At 32.2% G+C, this 24888-nt stretch overlaps 1 protein-coding gene across 2 annotated transcripts; it reads right to left on the reverse strand.

Moving 5' to 3' along the window:
* Positions 1-1863: 1863 nt before the first annotated feature.
* Positions 1864-24534, reverse strand: LOC133200347 (single-minded homolog 2-like). 2 transcript variants are annotated; one of them, XM_061336162.1, is made up of 10 exons: positions 24493-24534; positions 19465-19649; positions 11065-11141; positions 8399-8488; positions 6436-6544; positions 5466-5551; positions 5008-5207; positions 4636-4742; positions 3482-3629; positions 1864-3347 (listed from the first exon to the last, which is right to left on the reverse strand). In XM_061336162.1, exons 2-10 carry the CDS (start codon positions 19637-19639, stop codon positions 2219-2221), a joined length of 2121 nt encoding a protein of 706 aa, XP_061192146.1. In that variant the 5' UTR covers positions 19640-19649; positions 24493-24534; the 3' UTR covers positions 1864-2218. The 2 variants fall into 2 exon arrangements, with proteins under 2 accessions (XP_061192146.1, XP_061192145.1); XM_061336161.1 differs by lacking the exons at positions 6436-6544; positions 11065-11141; positions 19465-19649; positions 24493-24534 and adding an exon at positions 6872-6980 and having other exon boundaries at positions 8399-8490.
* Between the last annotated feature and the right edge of the window lie 354 nt (positions 24535-24888).

The following is a 24888-nucleotide window of genomic DNA, read 5'->3' on the forward strand; positions in this document are numbered from 1 at the left end:
GAAAGAGACAAACAAATTTATTTTGTAGAAATGTGTTAGTTTTAAAGACTTTTCACCATTATAAACACATCTTTGGATTTTCCCTAAGTTATTTTTAGTAACTCAAGTCAATATCACAAAATATAATTTTGCATGCAAACCAATCAGATTTATTGAATTAATACACACACACACATAGAGAGAGAGAGAGAGAGGACCTTCCCCCATACGTCCATTTATACAAGTAATACATGTACAAGTACTTGCTTTCAGGATACAATATGGTTATTTCAAGACCATTAAAGTACTTGGAAAATTGAGGGGAATGTTTACCTTTCTTATGTTATATTACTGTTGATTGAGGACCTGTTCTAGATTTGAAGATTTTTTAATGTGAAGGAAACATACATGTAGCTGGTTGTTTTGATCAGCCAGTAAATTAATGTGTAAATAGGTATTATGAGACACAGACATGACCATTGTGTAATCTTAAAAATTTTTACTTTTCATTTCAAGAACAATGAGCGAGATTTCTGCTTTGAATAACTTTTATTATTTTTTTTTTCAATTTATATTTTCTGAATAAAATTCAGTAAAACTAAAGTAGTGTCAAAGGTCATCTGTTTCATGGCTCGCATAACTTAATCTTTCTTTTAATGTTTTGACATTTGTTAGAAAATAAATCTGAAATCTTTTGTTTATTAATAATTGACATTGGTAGCAAACGCTAAAAATTATTTCTTGATTCTTTTGATGTACCTTTTCCATTTCTGTAACAAAAAAACAAAAAAAAGATTCAATGCACTTACCAATTTGTTACTTTCGTACAGGCGCGGTTCCAAGATTTTTTTTCCGGGGGGGGGGGGGGGGGTCCACCCCAGTCAAAAAAATGTCCAACCAGAAATTTCTTGACAAAAAAAAAAGAAAAAGAAAAAAAGGAAAAAAAAAAGAAAAAGAAAGCGACAAAAAAAAAAAAAACACACACACACACAACAAAAAACCGTAAAACCTTTTCCAAAACGTTAAAAAAACTATTTTTGTGATGGTGATGGTGGGGTCCAAAGTCATTTTTTATTTGCTTCGATATATACTTTGAATAACTCTGCAAATTCCAAGGGCTAGGGAGGGGGGGGGGGTCCGAAATTTGATAACGTCAGTGCCCATAAATATACAAAAAATACAAGAAGAATATGGCATGGTTTTAAATCATTTTATTATGGCATCTCATAAACATAACTTATTAAAATTAAACCCTGTTTACAAATACTATAGGAAACTACATCACTCTTACTAAATACTTATAAAAAAAAATCTATGACTGAGAAATAAGTTGACCAGTCAGTAATTTGGTTACCCCTCAAGCTGATCAATAAAAATCTCAACTAAATTCTGAAAAATATTTTTTATCTCCCTGTACTGAAGAGTTACTTGATAGTGAAAATTAAACGATATGATTGATACAATTTAAAAAAAGAAGAAGATAAAAACACATTTCAATTGATGCATCAGATGAATTACATGTACTGATACAAGAACGAGTTCATAGTTTTAGAGGATTCTTTTCTTTTGAATATTTTCTGACATTAATGAATACTACAATTTTGTAGCAGGTATGATTCTATATTTCTTGAAAATGACCTTTTTCTCGAAGTTTATTTCGTCAAGGTTGGTCTTTGCATTATTTCTATACAACTTCTAGGATACATTGAAACATAAAAGGCAAATACATCCTGATTAAAAATATTATACATATATTTTCGTTTTCGGAGTACGGAGTTCTCTTGGTTTTATAAATGCATATTCAACTGCTTCCTCTCATCAATATCTGGTTAATACGTTGAAACTGATATTTCTAAGTTCAAAATTTATTTCATTGTTGTAAAGTTATTGGAATTGCACCAGCTTATTTTTAGATACTTGTAGACATGTAGAAAACCTTTATTTCCGATGTGGGGAGGGGGAGGGGATTAAAATCAAGTCTCTTTGATGACAATCAAAAAATTCAATTCAAGCAAAGTACAATAAATTTCCATGGTTGAGTAGGAGGCGCTAAAACATTTTTCAATACATATGTATTTTCTTGGTTCTTGACATTTTGACATTTAGTTGACTAAATCACCTCCCTTCAATCCGTTCCTAGAGTTGCACAATTCTCTGATATACTCACACCAGAGATGGAAGCTACTGAGAGAGAAAAATGTACAAAACCTATAAAAACTCATGTTTTAGCATAACATATCTAATGCACATAACCGTTCGCTAAATGGTACTGCTGAGTATCCACAATAACACTGGCATATCCAGGCTGAGGAACGGATGAGTAATGTTTAGGAGTCGGGATCGGGGTTTGGCTGTAATCCGTCTGATTTGTGTAGGAGTCATAAGCACAGGAAGCACGTAAACAATGCGAATAAATATCTTGAGCATTGAAATTTCTATCTTGAATCGCATGTAGATCCACCCCAACAGTATGTCCATTTTGCTGTAGATTACGAAAATGTTGGTCAGATCTGTCCTCGTGATCTGGGTATTTGGTTTGATTTTGGGGAATTGATTTTTGGGAATCAGCTACTGTGTCGGGCACGATGTTCGCTCTGTGACGCATGATAACAGATTGTTGGATTCCACGTGATTGTGGGTGCGGATGATTGTCTGTTGCTGTGAAAGTTTTTGGTGATTGTTCTTCTTTGATTGTGTTTTGACCGGTATCAAGATTTTGCTGAAAAGATGACGATAAGGATCGTTTTTCAATGTCATCGTTACCTACGTCAATTTCTGACGTGGAAGATTCCGATTGGTTGCTATAAGGATACCCGGATACAGCATCACGACTGCTGCTACGGGAACAGGGTCCAGCGGACCTGTATTCGAATCGAGGTGAAATGTTAGTCCTGCTTTCAGTTGACGTATCTAAATGAGTTAACTTGGGACTAGATGAATTCATACATGATGAAAGATGATCCATGTTCTTATATGGAAAATACTTTTCTGCTTCAAGTTTACAATGAAGTCGATCGTCTGCAAAAGACTGAGTTTGCGGATGATATGATGGATGAGGAAAGTAATCAGGGTGGAAGACGCCTGGAAACGCATGCCCATAGAGAGGCTCAAACTTCCCCATAGGGTCCTCGTAATGTGGATTTGGCTGTATTATATGACAATAGTCAGTGTTGGCCATTTCAGGAACCAACTCAAATTCAGAAGGAAATTCCTGGTTGCTTGTATTCTGTGAGTATGGTGATCGTCGATGTTTTGACTTAGCCGATCTTGACTTTCCCGGAGATCTACCTGGAAGGGTAGAGAATGGCGAAAGCTCTTTCTGGACAGTTTGTTCTAACTGGATCTGAAGACCTCTTGCTTGAACTTCACTGCAAGAAATGAATGCAATATGCCAGTAAGGTGAAGAAAATCAAACGATCGAATGCCTTTGTCAATAACACTTACAAATAAAACATATTAATAATAATGGACCGTATTTTTCTTTTTTTTTTGTAATACTTACCTTAAAACGTAGTTCACGCTCACTATACAGTGTGGGCGAGATGATCTGCTGTTGTGAACTATTGTAGCGTAGCTTTGTATCCAGACCCATCCGCCATCCTTGGCCAGGAAACGATAATACTTAGTGGTGACTTGACCTTTTAACAAAACTAAAAGAAAAGGCGTCGTCACAAAGGGTTTCATTTGCAGTATAGATTGATGATACAAAGAACTTGAAACAATACATGTAAATCAATCTTGTTGGTGTAAAATAAATTGGCGCGATGAAGTAACATCTATTTTTATTTTTTTTTATTTTTGGCGAATATCAATAAATTACAAAATTCTTTTCAACGCAGAAATATCCAAGGTCCAAGTATACAATATCGGAGTCGATATTCCAAGAGCGCTTATTTCTCAGAATACCGAGCCCGACAGGTGTCATCGCACACCACCATATGGCCATTGAGCTTGTGCGTGCTCCTTGAAAGGACATGCTACCACTCTTATAATAATAACTCAAGACATTGAATTTATGGAAATTAAACAAAATCAAAATGGCAGGTCGTATTTGCTTATATTCTTAGTCAAAATAGTTCTCGCTCTCTAGTTGTTGACTTTTCCGATTACCAAGCAATATAAAGACTGTCAATCAGAATTTAGTGTTGTTTATGATGAATAACCTATGATCTCTGGTACTCTTACACAAATTACATCGCATTTTGAAAACCATTTGAAAATTTTGCAAAGACAATGTTATGATCAAAAATGAAATTGAATCTATCAGTAATTCAGAACATTTAATTAACTACAGATTAAAAAGGTATTGACAAGCCTAAAAAAGTAAAATGAACAACAACTTCATACACGAAGTCATTCGAACATCTTTTTTGCGGGGGGGGGGGGGGGGGGGAGATCCTTATCCACTGTTAACCCGAGGCAGATTAATTTTAAAAAATATAACTATCTAATGGATTGATATAGAGGAGGAAAATCTAATTATTTCTACTGAAAAATAAACACCCCTCAATTTTCCTTTTTTTTTTGGATTCCCATATTTTAAAATGTCAACCTTACTCATGAACGTTTTATTGTTTGTCCCGAGCACATTGAAGATCATTAAATATTACTGGTAAGTTAATAGCATTAGGATACTATATGTCTCTGCTGACTTACGTGTGTGATGAGCAAATCTCATGTGTAGAATATCACAGGCATGGATGTACTGATACAGGGTCCTCTCTATCAGATCCTGGGGCTCATATCCAGTCAGCTGAGCGACCCTGTCAAACAACAACCAATCAAAGAATGTTATGTATTCTATTCAATATTTTTGAATACTTAAGGGAAAAATCATTTTTATTAGAAAATAACAAAAGATATTTACTGAAATAAGCAAGATTTATTTGTTTTTACCAAGCTTGTTTTGTTGCCATATTTCCATATTTTTAACATTTAAACTATAATTTAATAGCACTAGTCTACCTTTATGTATGACTTTTGATGAATCTAAAATCATATGTTATGATTTAAATAATGTATATTTACCTTGCATCCAGAAAAATGAGTTTCAAATCGAGGCTTGCACGGAACATGAACATGTTATTGAACATCTTCATTTCCGTTATGGCACTTGGCGGAAGTGAATGGCCAATGGCGACTAGTCCGACATTTTGTTGACATCCCTCGTAAGGAGACATCTCCATGTTGTATTGTTTGATTTTTAAATACCCCCCGCAGTGAATAACCTATGATACATAAGAAAAAAAATTGCATTCATTAGATTTATAAATATTATTATTGGACAAAGAGATTTTCCAAAAAAAAAAAAATCATCTGTACATGTATGATATTTAACCTATGTAGGTCATTAGAAGAATGCATGAAAAAATTTGGTATGGTTTTTAGCTTATACATGTACAGAAACGATGTGTCCTGATTATGTTCATGGTGACGAAGTGAAGGGAGGGGGTTGAAGAGATGAGGATTTATTGAACTGGATTTACCTTGTATCCACCGGAAGTAAGACCCGCATTCCTTTTGGCAAGTACACACTTCATGCGAATGAAAAAGGACCGTTCTATTTCAAATTCTGGAAGGAAACAATTCTTATTATAGGCACAATTATGTAATTTTATTTTCCGTATCACTACTTTACTTAATACCGGAACGATGTTTAAATACTTGCAAAGTGAATGTTCCATAAAAGTTATAAATTGATAATTATTTTCAGATATGTTTTGAAAATAATAAATAATTAAAAAAAAAATCAAAAAGAGAAGTTCTTAAATATCCTTTTCCAAAAGTAGAATTCTTGCCATAGAATTCTAAGCATAGTTAATATTAATATAGATATTCCATTCATTCTGTGTCACAAAAAGTAGAGAATAAAATTCAGTTAATACCTTTTTTCTGGTCTTACTTATTGATATTTATAAACTGAGTTAGTAGAATAAATCATTAACAAAATATTCAACCATGATTGCATATCATGCTCTAAGGGGTGTGTGGAATAACAAATTAACAATAATTAGTTTTCAATACGATTTTCTAAGGTACATCATTCAATTCTTTAAAAAGATTTCTCTGCTATGTATTGTGCAATTTGTGATCAAAGGAATTAATATTACATTTTTTCACAATACTTTGGACTTTTATCGGCCAAACATGTGACTGTAACGTAGTGCGCAGTACATTTATGTTAACTGTCACGTTCTAAATTTTGAATTTACCGGGTGGGAGTAAATACAAAATTTAGAACATGACATAAAACTGGAAAGTCGAAATTTCACACAGAGTCAAGTCAGTGCATGCATTACAGAATTTTCTATCTTCGAAAACGTTATTAATAGTCTTACGTCATTTTTTTTCAGCAGCCCAAGAAAGTCCAAACTATCGTAAGAAATGCCCTATCTTTGTTTCAATTTTTCTGTGTGAGTTTCTGATTTCTGTCGGTCGCTGGTCTCAGAGATTTACCTTTATAACAGCATGGATAAGGGGAGGAGTGATAATTGAGCACCGCAGTCATTTCATCATGATCTGCCGGATGTACATACTCATAAATACTGTTTCCTGTCAGTTCTACCTAGAAGAACATAAAACTCTGTACATTTCCGGAACAACTGTATATTGCATAGACCCTTTCGACTTCCTCTTCCGTTACTACTTCTATCGTGCGCAACATCGTGTCGGAATACAAAATAAGCGATTTTTATTTTTGCAACATTAAATATATTTGCCAAAATTATATTTTTTGAAGGGAAGTATATATCTTTTAATTATGATATGCTTTGCATCTGGATGGCGCCATTTTGTTTCCTTACACGATGAGCACACTTTATTCGATGCTGAAACTTTGGTCGGCTGAAAACAAGAGGACTTCTGGTTAATGCGTGTATGGTGTTGTGTTTACCTGCTACACCGGAAGTTGAATAGGTCGGATTATAAGTTAGGACAGCGGTCATTTCTTCGTGGTCTGAGGGGTGTATGTATTCAAATATACTACTTCCGGTTAACTCGATCTGTAATTGTAATACCATCAAATGCAAGCAACATACAAATATAGGGTCAAGGCTTGGCATGCTGATTTCACAGAGTGTACATGAACGTATTAGATAACATGTATTTATCCTTCCAAGTCGCATTGATTTTACAAGTTCAAAGTCATATTTCACTTTCTACTCTTTAAATTTATTAATCAGGTATGGTATAGATCTCTTCTAGACACTGCTCTATGTCAATGGTATGTATAATTTACTCCTTCGCAAAAATTTGTTGAAAAATTCTTTATCATGCATAATTTCTTCTCATGCCAAAAATATACGTAAATATAAGCCAGAAATTTATACTTTTTCAACAATTTTTTGCCAATGGAGAAATTACATGCTGTTGATAGTCATACTTTACTCCGGGGAGATAAATCTGTAACTGATATTGAGATATAAATTATACAAATATTTATCAAAAAGTCAGGTCATTTTGATTAATGCAATAATTAATTTTAGTGAATTCCATTTAATTTGTGTGTTTTATGATATATGTATCCTATAAAATATTTTATCCTCTTTTGTGATTTTTTTTGGTACTATTTTTTTTTTTAAATTAACCCATATGTGTAAAAATGTTATAATTCACTTCTAGGGAAAGGACGTATCAAGTTTTTTGAAGTTTTGCCCAGACTCATATGTAAAATTAGGTGATAATAAAATATATGTTTAAGTCACTCAATGTGATAGATGTGGGTACGTCTTCCTTGAGTGTATGGTTTTCAGATTGTATTTCAATAACCTTTGCGCTTGAACTATAGGCAAATGAGTGATACCCATGCTTCGCTGATCAAATCACTATCAAATGTAAAGCTAAGCGATGGAACCATGGGAACTACAGACGAGAAAAAGGGGAAAAGTTCATAAGGGAGAGTAATAAAAATATATTTTACAGAAACATTCCTCTTTATACGGATAACATACCTTATTTAATAATTTTGATTAACTTTAACAGATTTGTAGTGCCATCTGACGTAATTCTTAAGCGCACAAACTTATTGTAGTTTATTTTCTATAGTACACTACTTGTATATATATATCGGCAAGATTATTGGGAGAGGGGACCATGTTTCCTATAAGGGAGTGCATTTACTTTGGGGAATAGTAATAGACATCGCAAAAAAAAGACTGTATTGATGTATATTTCATTTTTGTCCTGATAATAACAAGATGCCGAAATTACTTTATAGTTAATTTCATTGTTACTCGATGAGAAATGTCCGAGAAGAATTCTCAGTGAATTGGTGATTAGAAATTCTCTAGTTAGCGACATATATTTACAATATCTGTAAATAATAACCTTATGGACTCTAGTAGGTGCAAACGATAAATTTAAAAACAATAAATTTATTTTATTTATTAAAAACCAATTGTATATAAAACTTGATCTTTACCTGTGACAATCCCAAGTGGACGGATGCAGTTTCGGATATGTACATAATTTTCCCGTCTGGAGCAACAACGAATATGAAGCCATCTAGTGTCTGAAAAAAAAAAGAAATCTTAATTATTTACTATTAAAAGTATTGCATGTACTAAAATAATGCTTGGTAATCTTTGTATGTCAATCAATTTGATGTAGTAAAATATAAGTTATGTGTATGATTTCAACTTTTATCAAGCCACGTATTTACCAAGAGATCTGAAATTTATTAATGAAAAGATAGGTTAATTCTATATAATTTTTTTAATGTATATTTCAGGTTTACGTCATCAAACGAATTATAGGAGTATTGAATCACACAAGTAAATCCGTGTAGGAAGAAAATAAGGTTTTTCTATTCAACAATTTTCCTAAATGCTTATAATAATTAATATACAGTTAAAGCATCTTAATTCCAGAAACACGTCATTAAAATAATTAATTTTCATTATATTTTTTACGGAACAATTTTAATAAATTAATGTGCAATATATCTTATAAGCTCACTGGTTACATATATGGTACATTGTACATGTACATAGATAATATTAAAAATAACTTTCATGTTCGGAACCTAAACTTTGGTTCTTAAGAAAAGTTTTCTGTCCATGGTGTGTACATGTAAACTTAAATACTTCTAGTTAAAATTACTAAATAAAAATAACATCGATAAGCACAAACTGAAAACACTGAACTCCTTATAAAATTGCAATATACACGGCCTAATAACTATTGACTTTATATTTTGCATCATTAAACTCAATAACAAGGAGTCAAAGGCCTATATTTTCTCAGGTTTTTTGTCACAAATTAAGTCTTCAAGCATCGACTTGGTTCTTTATTTGACATTGATTCACAATCAGATTTTTTTGTCTTCGGTGGACACTTGGCGCTACAATAACCACTCAAGAATTGTTCAAATAACCCCGAGTGCATAAGCGGACTCGCACGTTTCTGTTTTAATTGCTTTCTTCTGGTCTGGTTCCAACGAGGCCATATTATAAGCGTTTTATCATAAAAGATAACGCATTAACGTCTTTTTATATCGAATGTGGATCCTTAACAAAATCAATTTCGCATTAAATAGGAAGTCTCCATTTGACAGGAAAACAGCCTCGCAGTGAATAACAATCAGTGAAGTAATTGGCTAACACGTAAATTCACTTTCTTGTTCTTTTATCTGTTTTTCTGCAAAAAGGCGAGGATAAGATGTAATTAAAAGTAGCTTTTTCTCGGTTCTTAGCGATAGCGAGAAGCTCGAGCTGCCAGACAGGATTATAATTAGCGATGTGAGCCGCTTGTCACCACTGTATCCGCACACAGCGGCTACTGCTGGGGATAAAATCAGTTTACGCCATAGCTTTCTTCAAAATAAATAAGAACACTTCTCTTATATTTTAAAATTTGTAATAATAGTTTGCATTTAAAAACTGTTTCTTTCTAAATGATAAATTATGTTTAAAAAATCCAATACATATTTAGAAAAATCACAGTAAATTTAAGAGGAATTCAAAACCATTTTATAATTTAAGGACTTTCTAAATGTTGTTACTTTTGAAATTACTAATTGGAGGTAAGTTCACATTTTTAGCATGATAATTTATTATTTTTTAAATGTATTATTTATCTCCACCTGTTAAATTCAAAATTTACAACAGGTGACGAGCTCAAAGTATAATTGATATAACGCTCTAGGTGGGAACATATTTTAAGCAAATAATTTTATACTAATAAAAAATAATATATAATAATAATTGAATTAAATAAATAAAATAAATAAGTTGATAAATGAATAAATTAATATTATTGTGATTTTTTTTCTTTAGAAATCTCTATGATATATCCATGTCAAATAACAAAACGATTTTTTTTTAAAGTTTTCTGGAAATATTTAGTCTGATGCAGCCAGATTTTAACTAGAAAAAACAAAATTGACAACTGTATCTTATCTTCCAGTTGCAGGCCACTGTCACTGACGCAGGATTGTCACACAGGAAGTAAATATATTCATACTCACGAACTCCCGAGATTTGCACGAGACTGATACTACCTATTTTTTACAAGTGGTTTGTCGACCCAAGAAAGGATTTTATACAACTGGACATTATTTATCTAAGTTCATATTTGTGCCATTGCGTTTACTTTGCGCTCTCTATGCTTAACAGTCCTATACTATTATCAAATCTTGTGGTTCTTCTTTGAAATAACATGAAATTTCTTATCAGAAAAGAACTGGGTTAACAACATCTAACTAACCAAGACCTTACGTACAAAATCAACAATTATATAAATTTCTCCTACAGTTCATCATATGCTAATCATATGCGCATTAATTTCCAACATATTACAATAGATTTCAACGAAGTGCCGTTAATTCAACTTTCAGTTGCATAACATAATATGAATCTAGGGTAAGGGTACCCGAATAGTGAATATATAAAAACAAAACTCCCTAAACTAGAAGCAAAGCATGATCCGGAATAGAAAACAGAAAATTTGCATGGTAATCAAGGGCTGAAGTTCGATCTGCTGTACCATAGATAAATGATACATTGACATTTATGGTAATCAGTCTGATTTCACGTAACACGATATCTGAGAGAGAGAGAGAGAGAGAGAGAGAGAGAGAGAGATTACCTGGAGAAGGTGTGATCCAAGTTCCTTTTCCAGCAAGGTTCTTGGCGGTGACCTTTGACCCCAACCATCCCCTAGTCCTGAAAAAGGAAAAAAAAAACTATACACATTTTTTTTTTAAATAGACAAATTCTCTGTTGCATGCATGCATGTATGAATGAATTTTTTTTTTTAAGTTGCTTTGAGAAATCGGTTTGAGACTTTATATGTGAGCAATGTAATTATTATGTTGAGAAGTTTATCAAACCCAAGTATTTTACGTTACGATAAGGAGTTTTCCAGTCCCCCCCCCCCCCAAAAAAAAAATGTTTAGAAGATATTCGATGCTAGTATTCAGGTTTATTCATCACATTCATTTTAACTTCCACTCGCCAATTAAATGATAAAACATTCTTTTGTGGACAAATGTAGAAGTATTTAAATTAAGCTCAAGTCATGGCATTGGTGTTTTAATGAGGAATTTAATCAATCTCCAGACAACCTATGCCTCGGTTAAAGTTTTCAATTAATTGTGAATGTCCAATTGAGCTTCATCGTTCAGCAGACGACACACGATTTCACCGCGCGATGTGAACGAAATGTACTCATCGGAACATATTGGTTCTTTACCAAAACTCCCTTGGGGTCCCGATATCACAGCAGGGTAAATACGACAAATGGTTAAATCGTTATTAGGTCCTGGATGGTAATTGAAGGTTGTCGATTTGTAGAACAAACGGTGGTTTTAGATGATAGTGGATCTTTTCTTGTAAACTGGATTTGATTTATCAGGAATTTACTAATACAATGCTGCAGAAATACAGAGCAAGAGCAATTTTTCTCTTTTTTCCCATTTTTCTAACCTACGGAAAAAATAACATTCTACACATATCTTTGTACAAAGATTGCAATACATGTATTATTCCTACTTGTATTTTTAACCATACTCCTAACTTCTTTTAAAGAAGTTTTTGAATGAAAAAGTTTAATTTTTTATTTTCTCATTTAGATCAGTAATTGTACACTGACTTTTGTCATAAATCAGTTACATGTATTACGAAATATTTTATAGAAATTAACCAGAAAATTGAACAATTCAAAAATAATTCTAAAATTGTAAATTAAACAGACTCAAAAAAGAATTAAACCTGATATTTTTTAAAGCTTATTAAATTCAAACTGTCACTTTTTGTATAATGCTTTCAATTTTCACTGTACAGACAGAAGAGGCAATGCAAACACAGAAACCGGAAACGTTGAACGGGCAGATTCCGGAGATTAAATACCATCTATAAAAGGATTCGCAAGTTCAATATTTATATTATTATTCAATGTCAATAGCGAGTGTTTAGACGTTTTATAGCGAACTCCGTCAAAATAGACCAGCGACTTTGGGTTCATCGCTGTAGGTCTAGGCACCCTGCAATAACTACACCTTATAAACTTCTGTGTTTGCTGAGAATTCTTCAATAATCAAATATTTGAATTTCTTTTTTTTTTTTCTACACCATGAAGTGAAAGGAAAATGAAGATATGATTTAATTTATAGCAGCTTTCATAGCGACGATTCTGGCTTTCACTGAATATATTCTCGATTTTAATCTATTTTCTCAACTGATATAAGTATCTACGAATACGATCGCACAATCATTTTCTTTATAATAAATGTGAAATCACTCTCTAAAAGAAAGCGCATTGTCTCAAAAGTTGGTTCTTTTTTCATAAAAATGAAACTAACCAGGGGTAGTTTTTTGAGAATATAAAATATAGAGGTAAGTATACATGTAGTATTACCCAAAACCTAAAATACTTTATGCTAGTGAAAAGAGAGGCCTAGGATGATATTTATTTTTTTTAATCAACAATTAATCAACAAATACAAATAATTTTCATCTGTATTGTATTTTTCGTACGTGTAGATTTACATCTTTTTTTTAATTAATCCATGGCAATGTTTTGCATGATATACTCGTAACAAAAGATAACGAATAAACGAAGAAAATATCAATACTGTTATTCGATGAAAATCTCGACAGACTGACAACTATACCCTGCATTAACGATCAAACTTTTGTGTCGGGTTTTAAAGGTAAAAGTAAACATTATGTCAACGAACTATCAACATTTTTTACTTTAAATGGAGATCGGGTTTCACGACAGTCTGTCAGAAATGGGGTCTCAGGAGGCCTTGGTATATTTTTAATTTTTTAATTAAATTCAAATAGTTTAACAATCTTTTTTTTTTCGTTGGGTCAAACAAGAAATAAAGCGTATTAACTTGATTTAGAATGATAGAATTTTACTGTTAATATATGTATAATCATTAGATGTACATGTACATTGTATATTCAAAATTTTGGTTTTTAATAATCTTGACATTAGAAATCAGTTGATTTTTCTCCTAAATATTATGGGATATTTTATGAAAAGAAGGATATATTTTCTAAAAGCCATAATATTTTCTTCTGAAAAAAAATTAAAAGATAATAAGTTTTCCATATGGCTGTCGACAAACATAACCTGTAAATTTATTGTTTATGTTATCCAATACGCTTTCGACTCATTTATGCAAGTTCGTGTTCATGAAATACTAAAACTCTCAGAGTTAATATTTTCCTTGTTCCCTTTTACAGGCATAATTGTTTTCTATAAAATAAGGTTAAATGACAATATGTCAAACTATTGCTCGATATCTTTTAGTTTTTTCCGTATCTAATAAATAATTTATTATTAAATTCCTCAATCACTTCTGTGACAGCGGGTATTAATCCATGATACTTCGATAAATTCTTTTGACTAGAAGTGCATTTCATAATCAAAAGTGGCGATGACCACCTTAAATTCCAAACTTGTGTGTTTGACTCCAATCATAAACAAGATGGGGACGGAGCAGAAACATCGAGTTTTTGTATCTCTTAACATCAATAGCTATTTTTCAAGCGCACCTGTCCGTTCTATCCGGAGAAGAACGGAAATTAAAGGAAATAGTTATCGCACAATTTGACAATCCTTTCGGAATACCCCGTGTCCTAGAGTCGCGATCAATGTTCCGAATCGCCGGGGTAGACGTTTTTTTTTCCTCGCACCTTGACACACGTGAACATATTCTCCAGGTGTCGAAAGCAAACTTGGATTGGAATCCTTGTGTAAACTTCTGACACCTTGGAATAAATAGCGTGAATAAGGAAAAGCAGATTTATCTAATCGAGGCCCACTATTCCTTCTCAATTTGTTAACGGGTTGGGGGTCCATTTTAATAAAAATTTTCGTCGAGGGCCAGCAGTATTCGGCAATGCTTGGATAGATTAGCGATGATAAAATGAGGGAGAATCTCCGATAACTAACACAAAAGAATGATTAGGAGGCAAAGGCGACATAGAATTAAACGATAAGGGGAAAAGAAGAAAGTTTGTCAACTACAAGAAAATAGCTTCATTGATTTCATTTAATAGACCTATTTCGACAAATCCCATTGGATTTGGGTTATTAATAATATTGCTGACATTGGATTTACAAACAAGACGAATATTTTTATTGCCCTCTTAATGCTTTTGTGTTTTGAATATCTACTTTTGAATTTGGCTACATTTACTGTTTTCACAATAAAAGTACGACGTAATGCATGTGCATGTATATCCGACAGAAAGCAATTGAAATTGCTCATAAAAATTCATTTTTTATGAAGATAAATAAATGTACACCATACTTAGATACATCTTTTATTAGTTCGTACGCTGTCAGCGCCCTATCTATTTTTTAATTATAAAATATTTTTTTAAAAAGTAAATTTATTATCAATAGCATAAACAAAGTGACTAAAATCTATGAAACAGGCAAAAAATCTAGTTGATGTATTTTGGGTAATTTTTCTATGCTGCGCACAGAAACTAGTAGATGTATGTTTGTGCAACTTAATTTTGTTTTGTTTTGTTTTTCTTCTCCACAACATTTTCTTTCATGTATCATACACAATGTTTGCTTATGGCTTATAAAACCATAGTTTACATGTACTTTGAAAAAAAATGAATGAAAGTCCTTATATACATGTACATTATATATCAAGACTATGCACACGTGCATCTGAATTAGGCAGAACAAAGTCGCTTGTCTCTTGATATTCAAGCCCCTGATAAGAAATGTACACACGCTATCATTTAATTTAGTGCCCAACTTTTGATTTCTGAAAAATTATTATTTGGGGTCAATTCAAGGGGGCACATTTCTTCTATGTTGCACTTTTAGACCTTGTGAATTTCCAGATCTTCAAAGGAATAGGGGTTCCCAACCTTAACAAATTGTGAGAGATTTATGGGAGGGGTTAAACTTAGTACCCCGGGACCATACCAATTTATTTACAATGGCTTGGAACAAATTTCATCCGAGTATAAAAATGAACGAAAACTACGCATATAATGAGTTTGGCGATAAAAATTCTAATTTTGTCGCCAAAGGTTGATAAGTATGCAAATGTATGTTTTCTTTTGTTTTAAAAATTACCTTGAGGATGGACGAGTGTTGTTTGTTATACTTAAACTTTTAGACGACTACATTTATATCACTAACAATAATTAGTGCTGCCATCTTCCCTCCCTAAGAATCTGACGAAAATATTTTGGATACTAACGTTCTGTTGAATGAACGTCGAATCAAGCATTTTTAATAATTTAACTTTAAATCTATATAATTATCATTAATACGTAATTATCTTTAAAATTTTACTTTCCGTGAAAACGATGAATGTTGAGTATATACTGTATACATGTGTGACTAAAAGTCATTCTTAAGAAACCTTGAGCAAAAACGAATTCGCATATTGTCATAAATAAAGAATTCATGAAATGTCAGTTATTTTCTGTGACAAACGTTTGAAAGATAAGTTAATTTACATTTTAAGAACGTTTGGTACGGAATCTCTGCACAGGTGTTCGCGAGGCTATCTTTATTGGAAAATGTCGACACCGCTTATGTCAATAAAAAAGACAACAGGGCCGCTATAATCCTTAACACTTATTGCTCGTTATTGAATTGGCACGTCAATAGTAGCAAGCAAGAGTCCACATTTTTACTCGCCGACAGATAGTCCTCGATGAATTATCTTCAGATCTTAAATTACAAGAAAAACTTCGAGGCGGGGCTACCATTTGGTCAATCCTTTTATAAGCACAGTATGACCGGAACGTTCCTGCCATCGTAAACTAGAATTAGAATTAAGTTCATTGTAAAAATCTTCTGTTGAACGCTTCGTTTGCTACATGTATAAGTATCAATAGATTTCAACTGCTTGTGATTATCCTACCCCCAAAATAAATGTATTGCAAAGTCGTTTTAGAAAACCCAGAAGAAAATATAGTCGATCACGGTAAAAAAAAAAAAAAAAAGGTATACATGTACATGTAGGTATTAAGTGTTGCCTTTGCAATTCTTGAATACTTATTTAATGATAACCAATCGGATTGGACAAAAGTTTTACCAAATACGATTGTGCTACTGAACACAAAGAAAATTAACTATAATATATATGAGATGTTCCAACCGATAAATGTATACAATGATAAAAGTGGCAAAGGGAAAAGAGTGTAAAGAAACGAGGGAGTAGGGCCTTATTGCAGATTAGAATAATTACGCTGGTCATCAGAATCGATTTGATTTTTTTTTTCATATAGGCCTATTTGTATACAGATTTAACAATATATATTTTATTACTTTGGTGGCCTGAATTTGGGTCTACAACCCAAAATAAGACCATTTCAACGTCTATCATTTCTTTATTACAAATATAATTTCATGATGTTATAATAAATTTGTTCTTGTTTCATTATAAGTTTTACAATGTAGAGAGTAATGTAAAGTGTTTTCATTAGTAGATCGACAAGAGTACTGTGTTATCTGGAAGTACAGCCTTAAATTGACCTGATTTTAGGGAGACTTAGGGGACATCTTCTAGCTTTAATGGATTTTGATTTGAGTGATACATTAAAAAGTATGAAATGTAATTCGAAATATTTACAATATCTAGACTGATAATTTAATATATTAGGTCAGATCCAGGACTTTGGTTAAAAAGTCCCGTGTCCATTTGACTCTGTGTGACACTGTCCGTATGTTAAAACCTTATCTTGGGATCACGCTAATGTCCGTAAAGTCACACCTGTAGGGCGACGTGGCCGTTCACAGCTTCAGTAGATAAACAGATGCCGGGGCACACTAAACACACAAAACCCTCTGACAAAGTATCCAGCATCAAAACAATAGATCGAGAGGGTAACTTTCAAACGAAGATCCGTAAGACTGCAAAACACCTTATTCGGACAAAGTTTTTGATCTCTCACAAGTTCACGTTTCCCTTAATAGAAACAACGTCGGTTCATATAAGTCGACCCTGATGACCAAACCGAATGACCTACATTTCTTCTGCTATTTCTATCAGGTTGAGTGAATAAATTTTGTACTGTTGGTCAATTATTACCTATATAGTGTAAATATAAATATACAAAACTATAGGCATGTATGAGGTCCAAATAGTTCTGAAATAGAAATCTCTTATTGAAATCTGATAAATCTGCCGAGCATGCTTTATCGCCTTTTTGCATGTTAGCAGATGTATCTGTGCTGGCAATGGCGATGATTTTCGGAATAGACCTAACAGAAGTTATAGTCATTTGTGCATTTATGCCCGTCCTTTAAGAATGTTTCGCACAGATACATGTATATATGTGTTAGTATGATCATTAAAATGAATGCAGAATTTCAATACTGTAGAGAGGATTTTATAATGAGGGGTAATTATATATTAAGTATGATAAAATATTTTGTTCAGTTAAACAAAATTTCAGCTACATTGGTGGAGGGTAAAAGATCAAATCTTTCTTTTAATTGTCAATGTATTTCATATATTTCAGCTTGATTAGTGATAAATTCGCGATAAAACATTTTTTACTTCATGTGTTCGTTCAATTCTCCCCAAATTTCAGAATGGAGCCTCAACTTTCAGCAAGACTTGAAAGAGAGCATAAACCATATGGTGTTGGTGTTATGTTACTGTACTGTTTTGAATTTTATTTGGTTTCAAGATATCTAGAACGTACAGGAAGAATTGAAATGATTACCCGTTTTATGGCGGCTATTTCTACATTATTTTTCTTTTTAACTTACTTAAGAGACTATCTTAGTACCTACCGTCAATATCCAAACACGTCATGATTTTTTAAATCAATATTTATAACAGAATATTTCATATATTATTGATTGCAATAAAAGTACTCGGAAAGCGAATTGATTCTTCATATATATGTAATAAGATAACATCCATTTATATTTAAAAAAAAAAATGTAACGTCAAAGACAAATAAATATAACAGACTAGAATTTAATACTTGTACTCCATTGGTTGAATGCATCTGTAATTGTTATTATACCAAGACCACAAACGAACAGTTCAATTTCCACAGGATTTTCTTAAAAGTAAATTTGTTTTACAATTAAAGGTTTTATTGATAAATTTGATACATGCTATTCTCAATGAATTTAACGCAGATTGGGGAAGCTGATCTTAACGTTGTGAGTTCGAATCAAACTGCGGAACCTGGAGACCAGTCCATATAAACCGAGGTCCCCTCTGGCTGTAGGAAAAGGGTCGTACGGTTCAATAGCTTTAAATACTGAGAATAGTTCCAAAATTTTATTCCTCCATTGGCAATTAGTTTAAACTTTATTTCATTTAAATAAATCATCATATGTACACAATAGATAATACATGCATGATTCGGAAACAAGTTGTTAAAACTTATATATTCCGATTCCTTATATTAACTTTCAACCATAAATATAGAACATTTGCCCTTGTTGCATGAAAAATATAATAGAAACAATAATTAAAAAAAATAAAGAATAAATGAATGAAAAAAAAAATGAACTAAAAAATGAAAAAAAAAAAATATTTGGAGAGATATCATAAAATGAGTTCATTCACATTTAAACATTACGGTTAGAAAGTAAGGAATAAACAGTGGCGGCGTCCCAATAGCAATGAAATGTTCTCGAAGGGACGTAAAATAGATCATTTCGAAAATCAAACATTAACCCATTATATGAAGGGAAGAAAACGCTTCAGCAACAAAACCGTTGCTGAATAGATTTTTTTTTTTTTTTCAAATTTTTGATGTCAACACTTCCGGTTGGAACATTTGACCTACTTTCGTTTTTGAATCCACATATTATCTCCACATCTTTTACAAAACGACTCTAATTCAAACTATGAAACTTTCAATGGTGATTAGATAATTCTTTGAATTTTTTTTTTTTTTTTTTTAACTTAATTTTATTTGTTTGTTTGTATTGGGGGGGGGGGAGGGGAGGGGTGTAAATATAAAATATAGTCTTAGTTTTCTTATACACCAGAAATGGCAACAAATATTAAGTGCTTACCGTCGGGGAAGACCGTCCTCATTTTGAGATAGCTGGTACATAGCCGTATGATGGACGCCTTGTCCAGCTGACTAGTAATGGCGGACGGAAGGGGAAGTAACTTCGCCAGTTCATAGAACTCGGCGTTTTCTTTCTCGCGTCTTGTTCGGGCGGCCGTCTTGGATTTGCACTTCATATCATGGCAACTGTAAATGAAAAATCAAAAATTGACTTCTTTACTGTTAATGTAAACAATTTATCAACTTAATCAAATTTAATTCAGGAATCCTATATATACATGTGCACACATTTCATAAGCAGTTCAGTTACATAGAGAAATGTACATATGTACAAATTCTATCCGTCTAAATTTAAACGTAAATATATATACATTTTTTTATGACCATAGAGTCAAATGTTCAAGTCAATTCAAAAATGTGATTTCAAAACAACTAAAACAACAGAGGAAAAAATAAAAAGTCTCAAATTGCGTAATTTTTGAATTCACAAATGTCGAAACATGTGTAGTAAATTATAGGCATAGAGCTTCTAAATCATATTTACTCTCATTAAACGTTTGTACAGTGTGTAATGTAACCTTTAGATTTTTATACTACTGATTATTTCTAATCGTTACATGTATTACAAATAAAAAGAAAAAAAAATCTTGTTGAGTAGAAGAGAGTGGATTTAGGTATATATTATAATCAAATTTAAGACAATACATGTAGTTAATTATTTAGTGCAAGTGAGCTAAATAAATTTCACGGAATGTGCATTTTTATGGTCAATCTATTTTTTTTTTAAGTAAAATAGATTATAGTATGCCAGTGTTTAAATTTCATGTAATACATATAGTGAGACTTGAAAAAAAAAAATTCAATTTTTTCTCTTCCAAAAGAATAAATCTATGTTAGAGTTGATAAGTTCAAATAATGAAATATAAAATTAACTATTTATTTTAAATCAATGCTGTGCGGAATGTACAGTTTTATACCTTTGTTTGTTTGCCTGTTTGATAACAGTAACATACCCCTTTTTATGTGTCAAAATTTTGAAGAACTCAATGCACATCGAAAATCTGTATCATTTCGTAGAAAACTGACAAAACATGACGTCATAATGCAACCAAAAAGGGGTAGGGGGGGGGGAGAGGGTTTCCCGTCAAAATAATTATTCGCATTGGTGAATCGTGTCTTATACGAGTCTAAGGATATCAATGATAAAGGGAGTCCATGCTCGTAAAGAGAACAGTGTGTAAGAGAAGATACATTAAAAAAGGCAGAAAACACGGAAAATGTTTAATGCAAGAATTATTGTCCAAACTTAAATGTAGTGTGTTTTCATATTCACTGTTATTAAAAAAACTATTTGTGAAAGTCACACTTATTTTATAAAAATCAAAAATGTTTCAGATCTATTTTTAGCTGTACAACAATCATCTATAGTACGTGAACCTAATTCATTCATAGCCCGCTTTCGCGTTCATCTTATATCTGAGGTATAGACAGACGGATAATTCAATATAAGAAAATAAACGAATTCATTTAAATGGATAATTAAACAAACAAACATGATATATGTTGAAGTAATCACACTTTTTAATTCACTGATGTTTTCCAATATACATAAAAACCGAGAACTCTGTACACGTTCACCTCTCACCTTCAATCACCGCTCTATTTACATATCAATAAATAACTCCTCTCTCTCTTTATCTCGCCCCAGACAAAAAATTGATTTAAGAAATAATCCCTCTATTGCTCCGAGTGTCAAATGAGTTGCCGAACATCTCCGGAGAGCTCAATTTCTATCAGTTTACTGGTAAAAATTTATCTAAACAATAGACCTATCGGGTGCATCAATTTTCGCTTTCAAGTGGCCGGACTGTTTGAAGTCATTGACAAAGCTATTATCAGTGTGTCCACAATCGTTGATTATTTTCCCTCCTAAGATCTTGGGTATTGTTATTAAATCACCAGATTATCTACCTCAGTGCTGGGTAGTTTACACATTTTCGGAGAGTTTTAATAAGTTTCACATACATGAACTTGTCGTCAATTTAAAACCCTCTACCTCATTATGAGAATTTTTTGGAAAGGGGAGGGGGTGGTTTTTGCTACACTCTCCTCCAAATGCGTGGAACATCCTCTTAATTTCTAGCTGGATTATGTATTCACTACTTCAAAGATATCGATATTTAAACACTGAAGCATACTTATTATTTTCACTGAAATTTTCCAGCCATCAAAATTTTTACACTGAAAATGCAATTTTGGAATAGATCAATTAAAAATTGGCGAATTAAGAAATCCTCAATAATTTTGTTAAAATACATGCATCTATCCTCATGCATAAGTCTATGATTGGATTTACCTAACTACATGTATAAAATTTTGATTAAAAAAAAGAATTGTGTGTGTATATATATGTTTTAGGTTAAGGAGTGGGGAGCAGGGTAGGGGGGTGGGGGATTTGTGATCAGTGTTTCCAGTTTTCTTTGTTATTTACAGCATATTTCTGATACATTTCAATTATTATTACAAACATTGGACAACAGTTTCCTCGATCGCGAGGTCCCCTTCATTTCAAGTGATCTTTAGAGTGGCTCTTCAAATATCTTGTATCAGTCATTCTTCAAGTCATTCGTGACCGCAGATAACCTCTGTACGACTTGTCACAGATTTTTTGATATCTATCATTTATTGCCCTTTTATATTCGAAATCTCTTTGCTTCTGTCTGTATTTCTACTGGGAAAGTTTATCAAATTATGGTTGATTATTTTCGGCATATTTTACAATCACATAAAATTCGTGTTGGATAACAAATGAATGCAAAATGTAAAAATAGAAGATAGACAGACATTATAGAAAATATTTTCTTATATTTCTGTGATCCTTATAAACATTGTATTTATCTAATAAATAAATTCCAGAGGAGGAATGCATAAATACATCACTGTCCTGTTAACGGGAGAAAAAAATGTAGTACTTTCAAAAATTTGAATTAAACTTTTGTCTTTGAAATATACCACTCTATTATCGGTTTCAATTATGATTAATTTAAAAAGAAAAAAGAAGAAGAATTCTTTAAATGTACAAATATTGTATAATTTAAGAACTGTCTATTAGCTTGTGAATAAACAATCATGAATTAAATATCAAGGTACGATAATGAACAATTGACACGCTTTGTTTTAGGTACAGACACTTAATACACACAACGTTATCAGTAAATTCCCCGATGCACGTGCGTCGCTACATGCATAAATAAACACTAATTCTCTTCAATAATGCGCGTGAAATATTGGGATTGAAGTAAAGATCGTCTGATAAATGAGAGAAAGAGTTAAGGTCCATCATTTTATTAGTAATTAATTTTTCATCGTTTCTTGAAAGAGGAAACCGAATTCCGGAATCCTGACGGGTTTTTGCGGATCAGAGAAAGCCGGTTTTAATAAGATTGGTCTCCGAGCAGTGTTTATGTTGGGTTATCATTTATTGAGGTGACCTATACACTAGGGTTAATAATTCTACAATAAGTTTCACCCCTCTTTATCTAAGAGTCCAAAATTATAACACGATAAACATTGTGTAGAAGGTTTCGAACACAAGTACCGTCTGATAAGAGTTCTTGTGAAGATTAACGGGTTAAGAGATTCTTTATACTGCTCATATAAATAAGAGGAATTTATTTATGAAGAATTTAATTGGAAGGAAATTTCTTGTGATTTATATTTCCCTATTAAGAAGCAATTTTGATAGTGTCCCCTTTCCGGTACATAAATGAATAATTGGTAAACGCGTCAATTTTTTTTGTTTACTGTACATGGATTTTTTTTTTATTCTGCAAGAGTATTCCATTATGGATTATTAAAGAGCGAATGTGATTTCATAAATTAAAAATTTAGCTTTTCACCCTCAAATTTTACACTCACCTAAAGAACGCAAAATCCATTATTTTCTTTGTCCGAAGTTTATTTTTCATTTTAGATTTTTTAAAGCTTGAATTTATTCATATTGTACAAAAGACGATTACATATGCAATAATTTACCCTATAGTTACATGCATCCCAAAATGTGTACAACTTTAAAATGACTAATTTTCTTTGGTCTAGGGAATACCTTGAAGTGCATGTACTTGAAATTCAAATTAAGGAAACATCACTAAAATTGTTTAATAAAACGAATCACTTTTTTTTTTTTTTTTTTTTTAAAGGGGGGATGACCAATTGAAAATACAATCTTCTACAGAGGAAAAACTGTTTGAAATTTCTTTAACAGAAAAGACAGGAGAAGATTGAATCTTGGTTTACCCCGTGATAGAATAATTAAAAGCATTGTATGTCAAATTTTTTCTCACTTTAACAAAATGGACCAAATCACGTGTATCGGTCTATCCGAGACCAGGTGTGTGTGGTTTAAGATGTATGTAAAAGAAGAAATGTGTCTCTTCAAGTGGAATATTTTCTGAAAGATGTAGATGGATTCTTTTTAAAATAGAAAATTGGAGAGAGAGAGAGAGAGAGAGAGAGAGAGAGAGAGCTTTGATTCTCTTACTTTTTTTTTTTTTTTTTTGGTTTTGGTTTTTTTTTTCAATTTCATAGTTATGAAAATAGTTTTAAAGGAATAAGAATTATTGAATTTGGTCTTTATACTTACACATACAGTTAACTATTTCAACACTTTTGATGATGATTAAAACTAAAATATAATTTACAATTTTACTTGTAGTACCTAATGCAACAGGAAAACCAAAGAAAACAGAAATGAAATTAATATTTTGAAACATTTAATTTTTTCAAAGCTTCCTGTGAGATGAGAAATTTCAATGACACTTCCTCGAAAATGTCATTAATTGGGCCACCCTGCTTAGTCTCAGCAACGTCCGGGAGTGCGGGTTTTAGTTCATGTTTAAATACAGGGTTTGATTAAATATTTACCATGTAAAGAAAAATCATTTTCAGATAATATCAATACATTGCAGAGTAAAGAAAGATTTTAAATAAATTTTCTAACTTTAATCTGGTACTAATTTCCAAATCTTACCGAAAAAGGGTTGCATCTCTGCAGAAAACCACGTGACACAGGAAATCCTCGAAATTAATTTTACGTCATGATTTTGGTATTGGTTCCCAAAGAAAAAGTCAAAAGTTGAAACTAAAATTACCGGCTTACGGATTAAACGGAAAAATCACGCACAGTTAAGAGTCTATTGGTAATGCTCAAACCGTGAAGTTATTGTTCAAACCCAGGAATATACACACAGGAACGTGCTTTCAGCTCCCGAAGAAGTGTAAATGAAACTCCCGCAAATCGTGTCACAGACTCGCGATTAAGCACGCATAAGAGTTTATATTTCGTCTCAGGGACCCTCCGATCTCTCGTAGTTGGCTCAGAAGCTTCTAACAGTCACCATCTAACATATGGACAAATATATTATTT

This window comes from Saccostrea echinata, unplaced genomic scaffold (genome assembly GCF_033153115.1).
Source record: "Saccostrea echinata isolate AGI-Se365-2 ecotype Australia unplaced genomic scaffold, CSIRO_AGI_Sech_v1 ptg000038l, whole genome shotgun sequence".
Classification (NCBI taxonomy): Eukaryota; Metazoa; Mollusca; class Bivalvia; order Ostreida; family Ostreidae; genus Saccostrea; species Saccostrea echinata.